This window comes from Alnus glutinosa, chromosome 11, assembly GCF_958979055.1.
Source record: "Alnus glutinosa chromosome 11, dhAlnGlut1.1, whole genome shotgun sequence".
NCBI classification, from domain to species: Eukaryota; Viridiplantae; Streptophyta; class Magnoliopsida; order Fagales; family Betulaceae; genus Alnus; species Alnus glutinosa.
The window spans coordinates 9,724,763-9,738,209 of record NC_084896.1 but is presented as its reverse complement, the minus strand read 5'-3'; the positions used below and the strand labels follow the sequence as shown (position 1 = coordinate 9,738,209).

The window sequence follows — 13,447 nt, the reverse complement described above, 5'->3', positions numbered from 1 at the left end:
CAACTTCACATATATGATATCTTAAAAGTCCACCGTTATCTGCAGGTTATTTTTGTTGATGCAGATCAGATTGTCAGGGCAGACATGGGAGAACTCTATGACATGGATATTAAAGGAAGACCGCTTGCATATACTCCTTTTTGTGACAACAACAAGGATATGGATGGATATCGATTTTGGAGACAAGTAGATTCCTCTTTTTATTTTAATTTTATTGTTCTTAATTGTTTTAGGTGATCCGTCATACACATGTTAATACACTGCTGCCTATGTTTTCGCTTTATTTTCTGTGGAACAGGGTTTCTGGAAAGATCATTTACGGGGAAGACAATACCATATAAGGTAGGTAACTGCTTTTGTTCGTTGTGTTGCTAAATTGAATAACCCTTTCCAGGAATAGCAGTTGGGCTTAACGAGCAACTTACTTTTGTTCAGTGCTTTATATGTTGTTGATCTGAAAAAATTCCGAGAGACTGCAGCAGGAGATAATCTAAGAGTTTTCTACGAAAGTCTTAGCAAGGATCCAAACAGTCTATCCAATCTGGATCAGGTAGGTGGTTTAAGTTCAAGATGTTTTTTCAATGTTTTCTTTTCCTTCGAGTTCATTTTATTATCCTTAACAATTCCAGTTCCTCATATGTTAGCAATATCATGTTTCCATTTGTTTATTGAATAATTACTTTTATTGAATAATTACTTAATATTAGCATTACTCTGACTCTGTATGACTTGTGAAAATGATAAGTTCCGTTTTGTTTCTGTACTTTTGGAGTTGTATCGTATTCATCCTATGTTATGAGTTTGTTAGAGATTGTGGAGTCTTCAACTTGAATGTAATCAACTTCATATTTTAAGCTATGAATAAATCATATGCATTCCAGCCAAAAAAACAAAAAATGAAAAAAGATGATGCACATGCAACTAAAAAGCTTTTTAGGGTTGTGAAATGCAAATTAACTGATTTTAAAATACTGTGAGAAACTTTAGTTCTTGAATTTAGTATTAACCTTGCAATTTTCAATTTTTACTCACAAATAGTGAATAACTAATTATTGATTTTCATATTTTAGGGAAATGTCAAGAACTTACCTCCTATTTTTGGAAATGAAACTCTACCCGTCGGCTACTGTTAATCCCCCCCTCAGTTTCCTTCTCATCTAACCAATCTGTTTATTAACCATCACTTGAGGTTACTTTGGATGGGAATATAGTTTGAGGAGTGTTAGTCTGTGGAGTACTCTTGGCAATACTGTTTGTTTAATTTTTTTTCAACGACAAGGGCATCAACCGGTGGATTTCATTCTTGGGTGGTATTCTGCTTCGGCGAAGATGTAAATCTCCTGTGGGCTGGCCGTCTGTGTTTTGGGGGTTTCTTGCGATGGAGAAGAGCTTTATTGTTGAGTCGAAGTCCTTTGTTTTCTCGGTGGTGGAGGGGGCGTCGGTGCTACGGGTGGTGGAGAGAAGAAAAGATTTTCTTGGCGAGGTCATTCTGAGCACCCATTGTGCCGTCTGGCTTGCGTCGATATTGGAAGTTCTTTTGGGCTTCCCGGCTGATCAAGATTTTGTCAAGTCTTTTAGAGAAGGGTCGAAACTCTTGATCGCTCGGAGAGATAGCAACAAAGTTGGCCGGTTCTTAGAGGCGACAGCTTTCGGGTTGGGTGGTCAGAGAGGGAGCATTTGAATCCCTGAGGGGCGTGGAGGATGGTGTTGGCATAAATTCTCCGGCGAGCTGAGAAAGGTCTCAAACTTCTTCTCGGACATGGTGGGATGTGGGATACGATCATCGTTTGCGATGGTTAAGAAAGATGGGAAGGAGGATGGGTCAAGAGCGGGTTTGATTTCTAGGGGTACTGGCCTTTCGTATGCGGAAGTGCTGAGGTCGGGTTTGGTCCCAGTTGTGGGTGGTCGGAAGTCCAGGATGAGGGCGCCGCTGGAGGAGCCGTGCGTTCTTGATCTCTTTCCGATTTTGAGAAGAGATATCCCAGAGGATTCTCGCACGGCGGTGGATTGCTCTCTTCTGGAGTCCATTCCGGTTGATCCGCCGGACCTGGGCAAGTCCCTTTGTCCGCTGGGCAAGCAGAGTTCTCCAGGGTGTTCTGCTCGAGGCAAGGTGGTGTCAGCAAAGGGGTTTAATTTGAATTCAAATTTGTTTACGGGGAAAAACATGCGGAATAGGTTTTACTTGGCTTTGGGCCGAGTGGTTGGGATATTCTTGGGCCGGGGTTCTAGGTCCATTCTGGGTCTTAAACTCAAAGGCTTGTTACCGATGAAACGGTCTTTCGGGTTTGGGCTAGGTCGAAAACGTTTTGGTTTTCGCATGGCCTGCTTTCTGCCGAAATCTAGTGTTCCCCGTCCGTCGTGTAACAAGCCAGTGTCAACGCCAGAGATGTTTCTAGTTCGTTCTCCTTCTGGGAGTATGGAGATTGCCTCGTCAGATGCCTCTGAGGTAGCGGGTTCGGCGTCGCCGTTATTTTCTGTTTCGGCATCTCCCTCTTCTATTCCAGTGTTTTCTGGGCTGGTGACCTTGCTGTCGACAGATCCTGGGGCTATTTTTACGGATTCTATGGCTTCCTCAGAGGCTGGTCGGAAGCTTTTTCCACAGGTTCTTGATCCTGTGGACTTAGGGCGTGGGTCGGAGACTTCTGCCTTGGGTTCTCAAGTTTCCATTGTGATGGGCTCTCCGGAAGGGAGGATTCTCCCTTCCTCTTCCCTGGAAGAACCCACGTCCAAGCCTCTTATTCAGTACAAACGTAAAGGGAGGAAGCCAAAGCCGGTGGTGGGTCAAGGAAATCATGAAGATGTGGGTTTTCTCAAGCGGGGGTTTCTTGAGTCGAGCTCCTCCTCTCTTTCACAGGCAGATCGTAGTTTCTCAAGCGCCCGCCCTCTCAATTCTGCGGGTGGTCTCCAGGCTACCTCTCCTTTGGAGCTGTCCTTGGCGTGCTCTATGTATTTTGGGGATAGAACTATGGCTTTCCTCTCTGCCCTTGATGAGGACCATAGGAGGTGAGATATGATTGAAGATTGTGAGCTTTAGGGGCTTAGGGTTGGGTTGTTTTGTGGGCTGTTCCTTGTCGGGTCGGTGGTGAGGCTGTTGCTTCTTGTATACTCCGTGTGTACTAGGGGCGTCTTACGCTGTTTTTTTATAAAATTACAATTACTTATAAAAAAAAAAAAAATAGTTTGAGAAAGAAATATTTTGTCACAGTTTATAATGATACATGAGTGGTCAAAAGGTGTATTTATTATATGGATCACAAATCTCAAGGGGTAGACTGCCGTTTTTTATTATAAGAGGCAAGTTCCTGACATTTCTTGAGAGAGGTTTGCACAATTTACCATTATTATCATTATTGAGTACATTCTAAGAAAAGCCACTAATCATCTAAACACTGCTTGGAAAGACTTATAATCTGTTTGGATGGAGGAAAGGGAGACGGAAAGGGTTGGAGGTTTCCTTTCACTGTTTGGATGTATTTTTTCAGAGAGGGTGAAGGAGGAGAGGATTTGAAGTGACTTGGAGGGTTACTGTTCCCTCAAAGCTAGGGAATTTGTAGGAAGAGGACATAATGTTCAATGATATTTGTACTTTTCTTGCACTTCCCTTTCTACCTCTTAACAATTTTCATAATTTCAGTAACAGTCCAAGCTATTCCTTAGCACATATCATTTTCTCTACTTTCTACTATGCTACCAAAAAAAGAGAGATATCTCTTCCTCTCTCATTGCTATTTTATTAAAACACTCAAAAGGAAGAGAATAAGTATTCCATATCTGCTCCTCTTCTCCCCACCCTCCTCCCCTTATTCTCTTTGGTCCTTTCCCTCCATCTGCTAAAAACAGGATAAAAATCTTTTATTGAATCTTTTGGTGGAATGATGGTAGAGGAATGAACTATGTTAAGGCCCATTGGTCAACTCTATTGGGAAACTGATAAGTGGCTATTGAATTTGTGATTTTTTCTAAGTAATTATCTGAAAATTAGTTGTGCTGAAAAATAAGGTCTGGTATTATTCATAAAAATAATAATTATCTGAAACAAAAGGCAATTATCGGAAACTGAAAAGTTGGTTTTGGTAGTTGAAAAATCAACGTATTTTTTACAATAGTTAGAAAAATTACCATTTTTCATATTGCTATAGTTGGAAAAGTCACTTTTTTCCATCTTTATTTTTTATTTTATTTTATTTTTTTTAAGTAGGACTCCTTTAATTTCTAAGTGGGGCCAAAGTGAGGGGCTAGACACCGGAGATCACAATGTTTGGGGGTGACGTGTGGGTCGAGTGTCGAGAGAGGCTTTGGTTGAAGGAAAAAGAAAAATAAGAGAGAGAGAGAGAGAGAGAGAGAGAGAGAGAGAGAGAGAGAGAGAGAGAGAGAGAGAGAGAGAGAGAGAGAGATTAGGAGATGGGTTGAAGGAAAAAAAAAAAGAAAAAGAAAAAAGAGAAGCACTTTTATATAGCTAAGTTTAAGTGGTTATTTTGAGGTATAACTCATTTGAAAAAAAAAAAAAAAAGAACTTTTTTTAGTAAACATGATGCCAAATTTTAAAACCATGTATTTTGAGTCAAAAGCAAAAGAAGTCCTTAAAAGTAGTGATACCAAATCAGGGCTAAACAATTCATTTATAGGACTATTGTATTTCAGCTTTTTGGTACGACTTTTTGTTTTTTGTAAGTTATGGTCTGTAAAAACATTGCACGTGTGTATATTTCATGGTCATTCAAATTCCCCATGATTTTCTTTTTCATTTATGCTTATCTTTGAAGTTATTAGATTGCTGAATGCCTTGGTATTTCAGGATCTTCCAAACTACGCTCAGCATACAGTACCCATTTTTTCACTGCCGCAAGAATGGCTGTGGTGTGAGTCCTGGTGTGGTAATGCCACAAAATCCAAAGCAAAAACCATTGATCTTTGCAACAATCCCATGACAAAGGAACCCAAGCTTCAGGTAAATGCTTGTTCCCTCAGTTGTGCTCCCTCTTTCTCTAAACAGTTGAACCACATAATCATTAAACGCGGTCTATCTTTTTTCTTCTTTTTTGTCTGCACTTTTTCGTTTCGCTTTTACCAACTTCAGTTGTGATTTTCACAGGGTGCTAGAAGAATAGTTTCCGAGTGGCCAGATCTCGACTTGGAAGCAAGACGTTTCACCGCAAAAATCATAGGTGATGATGAAGTGGATCTCCAAGAGCCATCTTCTAATCAACCAGAGAGTTCAACAAGAGACAGTTCTTCAGAGGAAGACCTGGAATCAAAGTCAGAGTTGTGAATATAATTTACACAGTTTCAGCTCCAAGTTTATAGAACCTCTCAAGGAGATCTTGAAGCATCTGAGTTGAACAAGTATACAACTTTGCCATCCTATTACTCAACCTGTAGGTAGTTTTCCTTTCACCAGGAATTTATATGCCAAAGGGGGGATTTTAAGCCCAGCAATTTTTTTCTGCAAACAAGCTGTGGAGCTGTGCTGTCCCTATCTAATAGTTCAGAAAGTAGAACTTCCAAGTCTCATAGTCTGTAGAAGTAGTTAGCTGTTGATGTTATTATTTTCCCTGGGGCTTATGATTCCTTTACCAGCTACTCTAAAAGCTTTGAAGAAACTGTTTTCAGCTATTTTATATGGAAACACTCGGGAAAAACATGAAAATTGTTTCCATTTACAATTTTGAGGCAATTATCTGATTTGAGTTGGATATATTTTCTTTCATTTTTATTTTATAGATCAGTAAAAACAAGTACAAACAACACAGTTACAAAAACCGAAAATTACAAAATTCAAAATACTAAAACCAAAAAGAAAATCCAATGCTACCAACGAAGACGGTTATAGTGGCCAATGGTGGACGTTGTGGGTATCAACAATGGAAATCTATTTTAACTTAGCACCTTACCAACTTATGAGGAAACTAGAGAGATTAAGAGGTAGTTGCATGGTAGCAAAGGAGACACCATCTGAGGCTGTTGGGTAGATAGCCACAGAGATCAAATATTTTTGAGGTCTAAATCTGGATCTAAAATTTCTGGTGGACCAAAATGGCATTACAAAGGAACGCTAGAGGTACTGTGATGAAGGAGATCAAAAAGAGTGGCAGTTCGTGTAACCCGTGCGCTCCATTACGGCGTGTGGGGTACACAGAGGAGGAAGGGGGTTGGTGGATGGTTGATTGGGGTACAACTGAGACTGAGTTGTGAGTGGCATGTGTGCTTAGTGGTTCATGGTATTCAACTTCGCCTTCTCTGACTTGCAATTCAATTGAGGTTGATTTGAAGGAGCGGATTGATTTTAAACTTTGTTAACTCATGTATTAATTTTGCCAATTTGAAAATTGAGGTCCAAAACGCAAAATTCAAAAAATTACATAGGGGTTTTGAAATATTTTACCCTTCATTTTTATAAGCTAGCAGGCAAGACTATACTATACATTCATCTAAAGATGTGGGACTCCCATTAAATTATTTATTTTGAATATTTCAAATAATTATAAAATATTTTTCATCCAAAGTATTAATTGCATTCATTTGAAAGATTTTAATAATTTATGTCAATCCAAAATTTTGGAGGGCAAACTAAAATTTTGAGGTGTATGAAGAAAATATTGTCCAACATTGGTTAATTAGAGATAGAGAAGTCAATTACTTTATAAGGTATCCTTCTCATTTTAACTATAACTTGAGTGATAGAGAATAGAGCTAGTTGCCTAGCGATGGCAACGCCGCCCGCGATACGCACATGGGCTTTGGGCTTTATGAGGCGCACTTTTCACTCGGAGCTCTAAATTATTTTGAATAAACAAGCTTGAGATCGATGAGTCCAAAACCATTATAAAAATGACCATTTGGTCATCGATCTCCAAAGACACAACACACTAACCATCTTTTCTTCTCCTATAATCCTTTTATACTATTCTCATTCTAAGGGTGTTTTAATTAGGTTACTCTAGAAAGTGTTGTTCTAGAATAACTTCTGGGGCTTCATTGTATCTTGGTAAATTTTTTATCCAATCGTCTTAACACTTTTAGAAATGAGACAAAATACATTCTAAAGAAATCATCATTGTAATCTAGCCTTGAAGTCCTTTATAATTTTTTCCTTCATATTTTCCCTTTCCCATACATATTTTCCAACAAATTTAGAACAAATTTTCCGTTATGGATAAAAGGTTTTTCAAGACTTACTAAATGGTTGATGATGGAACTGAGGTGAAAATGGGCAACATTCAAACCAATTAAGGTCATTGGAAAGGGAACTGTCATGCTAAAATTCATCTCAGGAAAAGTGTCGACTCTTGTGAATTCCTGAAATGACAAAAAATTGAATTTCTAGCGATCTTTTTAATAAGAGATGCTTCAAGATGATGTATGAACCTTTCTTCTTCTTTTTTTTTTTCTTTTTTTTTTTTTTTAATTTTAATTTTTTTTTTTTTATATCCAAGAATGGGATTTTTGTGGGAAATGGCCACTCTTTATAATGGAATGATTAACATGAATGTAATGAAAGAGTCTTCAGGTTAATTATATTATATCGTTTTTTCTTCTTTTTGGTTTATGGCATGGTAGATTAATTAAAACATGTAAATTATGGTTCCATGAAAAACATGTCTAATCTTTGCTTGATTTCCAATGCCGATGATAGGTTTAAAAAAATGTTACATTTGTGCTCAATCTAACATAACTAGGAAACCTTTTCGAAATATTGAACACAAATCTAAAATTCTTGAACTTATTATACATAGTGATGTATGTGATCTAAAAAAGGTAGAATCTCATGTTGGTAATAAGTATTTTCTGACATTCATAGATGATTGCACTAGATATACACATGTTTATTCACTTTAAAACAAAAATGATGTTTTTTCAAAATTTCTAATTTATAAAGCTAAAGTAGAAAATCAACTAATTAAGTAAAAATATTAAGGCGTTAAGGTCGGACTGTGGGGGTGAATATTTATCAAATGAGTTTACAGACTTTAATAAAACTCAATAGATAAATTACCAAGTCACGACATCTTATATACCTCAGCAAAAAGGCATTAATGCAGAAAGAAAAAAATAAAATAGAACTCTGGTAGATCAAAATGGTAAATGGAATGCTATTTAGTTGCGGTTTTCTACTTAACTTGTGGGGTGACTCTATTTTATCTGCTTGTTACATTCTTAATTGAGTACCCTATAAGAGAGTTGTGAGTTATGGCAAGGACATTGGCCTCCATCTTTGAAAAGATTACAAGTGTGGGGTGTTTTTGGCCTATTTTTGTAAGCTAGATCACATGCAAAAGGCCTGAGTTGGAATCTAAAACCTATAAATGTGATTTTATTGGATATTCACAAAAAATATAGCATGACTTACAGATTTTTAAACTTAGATTCAAATGATATATATATTTGAAAATTTAACTAAATTTGATTTTCAAAAGGATGATACTTATATTGTTTGTACTCCTAGTAGTGTTGATAATGAAAATAAACATCCTAACGAATTTGAACTGAGGAGAAGTACTAAAAGGCTTAAGAAAGAAACATCTTTTGGACTAGATTTTCTTATCTACCTGGTAGAAGGAGTTAGAAATGAGGTGAAGAAGGAAACTAAGTTTGTGCTTAATGTTGATAGCTAGTGATCCTTCATCTTAATTCTTCTCAAGAAGCAACGTCCTCACAAGATGTTGCTTTTTGGAAAAAGACTATGAATGATGAAATTGAATCAATAATTTCCCATCAAACTTAAGCTTAATGCTGATGCATGGTACTATTACTAATTAAGTTTAAAACCAGTTTAGTTGCAAAGAATGAATTTAGACAAAGAGATGATACGATTATTTTCACACATATGCACCGGTTGCACGGATATCTACTGTTAGAGTTTTGATTTCTCTTGCTGCTCTTAATTATCTAGTTGTTCTATCACCAAATGGACGTGAAAATTACTTTTTTTTGGAAGTAATTAATCTTCAATCTGTAGAAGAAACTAAAGCAAAAATGGGATGTGATGGATGAAGAGCTTCTCACAAACATTCAGTAGTTTTGTAATTCGCATGCAGCAGACGATGTGTTCTTATATATATATATATGAACAAACTATGTGCTTTCTTGCCGAGGTAATATTGAAAACAAGGCTCATCTTTTCTTCCAATGTGGTTTTAGTAAACGTATATGGAGAAGTCTTATGGTCCTTTGTTTGGAGCATCGTTCTTTGAAAACATGGGAAGAGATTACTTATTGGTGTATTACTGAATTGAGTAGAGACTGTTTTAAAACCAGATTGAGGATTCTGTGTTTGGGTGCTGCAGTCTATAATTTGTGGAGGCAGAGGAATGCTTTGCTTCATAACAGTAATGTTACTACTGAGAAAGCTTTACTGTCAAAGATTAAATGGGAAATTAGAGCAAGATTGTTGGTTAAAGGGAATTTCAAGAGGACAAGAGAGAATCTGAAGATTGCCCAGCTTTGGAATCTTCCTTTTTAATAGTCTTCTTGGTTGTTAGTTGTTGATGTTTTTTTTTAGGTGTTAGGCAGATTGTTGTTTGTCCGCCTTTGTTTCCTTGTTTGCTGTTGTAAGGGATTGCAGAGCTTATTGCTCGTTCTTGCCTGTGTGTAGATTGTAATAGTGGGATTGTGTTTCTGGTTGGTTGGTGCTATAAAGGTTTTTTTCATCCAAAAAAAAAAAAAAAAAACTATGTGCTTGATAATTATTATCTTCTTTTTGGTATTTAATGATGCCGACATGCAAGTATATATCGAATTTTAATTTTCGATATGTTTATATGAATTGGTAACATATATTCTCTGCCTGTCTAGCTTTTCTGCATACTATATATATAGTGGTGTAAGAATGATTCATGGCGATGACAAAGTTCAACTCCATGCACTATATATATATATATATATGTGCAGGATGAATACATATGCAGTACGTAGTGTCCACTACTTGCTGCTTGCCAGTCATGCATGCTTTGTGGAAACACAAGTATTCCAATCAATCGATCATCAGTGACACCCAAATCAATCGATCGATCAATCAATCTATATATATATATAGTGCACTCATAGTCACCCACTCAGTGACAGTATGTACAAGATTTGAAGCACGCAGACAGCTCCATCGGATTATATAGCATTAATCTTCTGTCGGCTTAAGACCTTACAATTCTTAAAAATCTGTAAAATTTTAAATTACAAAATTTAAATCATTCTTTTAGATCGAAACGCTCAGAAAATACTACGTATTACAAAGATGGCATGTTACGTTATAGTTAAGAATTTAGTATATTTTTATTAGGTCCTTACTTTTTATATTGTAAAAATAATTAGAATAAAAAATTATTTTTCTAAAAAAGAAACGTCTCTAAAAAATTAAAGAAGAAGCATTTTTCAAAAAAAAAATTATTTCTAACTATCTAATATGCCAAAATTTTAATAAATGGCATTTTTCAAGCGTTTTTCGACAAAAGAAAATGGCCTTAATTTTTTAATTTGAAAACCTACTATTTGTTTAAAATTGTCAGAAATAATAATCCATCTTCCCCCACCCCTTATCACCAAGGTTAAAAAATTAAGGTTGACATTGTTAATTTAATTGATTATGTGGGTTTTCAGCTATCACGATCAGGTAGAATATTTGAGCTACTTCAAGTCTAGTTGGAAAACTCGTACGTACGGAGGTTTATTGATATTAGTGCCCACCTGATCTTGTCGTTTCGTTTTTTTGTTTGGTTCGGATATATATTGACAAAATTATAAGAGAAAAATATATATATATCACCATTACAACTTGTAATGACACACAAGAAATCAGAAAATTATAGACATAAATGCATGCTTTGATAAAAGATTTCTATTCATGAAATATGATGCTGTGGATTTCGGTTGTGAATACATTATTATGACATAAAAACTATATTTTTATTTTATAAACATTTTAACTGATGTGATAATGTCAACTAATCTATGGATTAGTGATTGTTAAAAATAAAATAAAATAAAATTAAGTATTGGTTAAAACTGTCATATCAATATTGTAGACTAGTTGTGAGATAAAAATATCGTATATAGCATTAATTACTCATTATATATATATGAGTAATGATATATACCATATTTTTATCAGACCTGACAGTCCCAACCAAATATTAATTTTATTTATTTTTTAACAAGAATTGATCTAAAGATTGGCCGGTCGGGACTGAATGCCAGAATTGTGAAATAGTTATAAGATAACAATATAATTTATAGCATTATAATGTATATATTGATTTAGATTTATTAAGCAATTATAAATTGTGAATAATCGTTTTATATATATAATATTGTGAAGATGTAGTTAACATATTGTTCTGTAGCTTCTATATTCTCAGATCGTGACATAAGGTGCCGTATTCCATATGCTTACGAGAACAAAGAAGAATACATCTTCGAATTGATTTTCCAAGGGAGATTCAACAAGAAATTAAAAGTGAGGAATTTAAGTTGTCATATAACTATCATTGCAGAATATGAAAGTCGTGGGGCAACACTTTTTTCTCTTTCTATCTCGATGCGCATATGCTTGCTACATTAATGCTAAATTTATGAGTTATTTTGTGTAAGAAAAACTATTTATTCTCTTGAGAAATATTTGTTGTAACCAAATATTATGCAAAAAGTTACAACAAATATTTCTTCAAGATACAATAGATTTTAAAAATTCTTTGTTGTTTAGTTACTTGTTTGCAAAATGCAATTAAACTTGAATACTCTTTCTGACCATCAGATTAAATAATTATCAATGATTATTTAATAATAATTATTTAATTTCAACCATTAGATCAAAGTTGATTTGACCTTACAGTTTATTTTAGTGATTGTCGAATAAATCGAACCATTAGATCTATCTAAGAAACATCACATGGTTTAGATCGAATGATTCTGACTGTCCAAAATTGAATTGTCATGATCAGATTGCTCCGAGCTCCGATGTTTCATGCTAAGTGCGCCATCAAGGTGCTAGTAGCGCCCTACAACCCACTGCCGTGCATGCGTCTGGTGCTTTGCACCGTACTAGAGTATGCACACAAGTACATACACCCAAATATTACTTTAAAGCAAATGCTTGAAGTGAGTTAGGTATTTTAAATGCCATTGTGATATATATATATATATATATATATATATATATATATATATATATATATATATATATATATATATATATATATATATATATTTTTCCATGGCCAGGGGTTGCACAATGGAGAGAATTTGGCCCAGGTGATCATGTGCCATGCTTGTAACCATTTTTCCGTCTAAGTAGACAGCAACCTGTAACGGATGAGGCTAAACCATAACAGATTTGCAATCTGAATAGTCAAATTACGACACTTGCCAATTCGTAGTGCCTTATAAAAAATGACTTTTAGTTGGGGAGGCTAAATAATATTTAACCCAAATATTTTACATAGTGTTTTTGCTTTTTGGTTAAAAAAGAGTACACTAACGTGACATAAAATGTTTGGAATTGTTTATTATTACTTTTAGTTTTTGGCTAAAAAGTTTTTTATTTTTTTATTTTTTTTAAAAAAAAAGACATTTCTAAAAAATCATTGTCAAATCAGACCATATTTTTTTTGTGGTTGGGTTTGTATGATTAGAGGAAGATGCATAAGTAAATTTAACCTTTTTCAGCTTAAGGCAGGCCTCCGGTAAGGATCTTGATTTTGATGAACATTTTGGAATGAAGGGAATTTTTTTTAAAAGGTATTAGCTGGCTAGTTGATAATGGAAAGGATATCCTGGTTATAATGATTAATGATAATAAAAGTAAAAATCCCCCAATCATTTACATGCATATTTTGCCCCATCCATCCGTTATGAGGCCAAACTAAATTTTGATATTTGGAAGAAAACCAGAGCTACTCCAATGCATGCATGTCTTGGCTTATTTGGAGATGCCTGATAAGCTCTTTTTGAACAGGGAAATCGATCTTCATTGATATATCAAACGCTTTAAGGCAAATATAATGAATAGAGGCACAAGACTCCCTACACATTTAACTAAAAAAAAATTTAACTTGTGTGCTACCTACAAATACCAAATATTACAGGAACAGACATATGAGCTACTATTTAACAATAAAGCGTCACAACAAAGGAAAAATAGCTGATCTAGCTATCAAGCCATTAAAAGTTTAATAATATATGAAAATTTAACATACAAACTTGCAAAACCACACTAAAACACCAAAAAACTAAAACAGAAAGCACCAAATCACAGATATGGCGACAAGGGAGACTGCCGTCATCGGGGACGACACGTGTAGACCACGCATCGTCCCTAGGAACCCTACTGTAGCAGGCAGCCGCTAGGAACCACCGGTTGCAACTTGGAAGATTGAGTGTGGCCCACATGCGCGGTTGCCCAAGGAGAAGATCCCTTGAGTGTGGGCTTGAAGTCCAACGAGGCCATGGCTTGAGGTGG

General features: G+C 35.5%; 1 protein-coding gene across 1 annotated transcript in view; it reads left to right on the top strand.

The window, feature by feature from the left end:
- The window catches only part of LOC133881892 (UDP-glucose:glycoprotein glucosyltransferase), a 61,603-nt gene extending 55,890 nt beyond the window's left edge, over positions 1-5,713 (top strand). The window contains exons 33-37 of the mRNA XM_062320960.1: positions 46-186; positions 299-342; positions 436-550; positions 4,796-4,948; positions 5,093-5,713. Coding sequence (XP_062176944.1) covers positions 46-186; positions 299-342; positions 436-550; positions 4,796-4,948; positions 5,093-5,269 — 630 coding nt within the window. The 3' untranslated portion in view covers positions 5,270-5,713. The remainder of the gene's footprint in view (positions 1-45; positions 187-298; positions 343-435; positions 551-4,795; positions 4,949-5,092) is intronic.
- Positions 5,714-13,447: the final 7,734 nt, after the last annotated feature.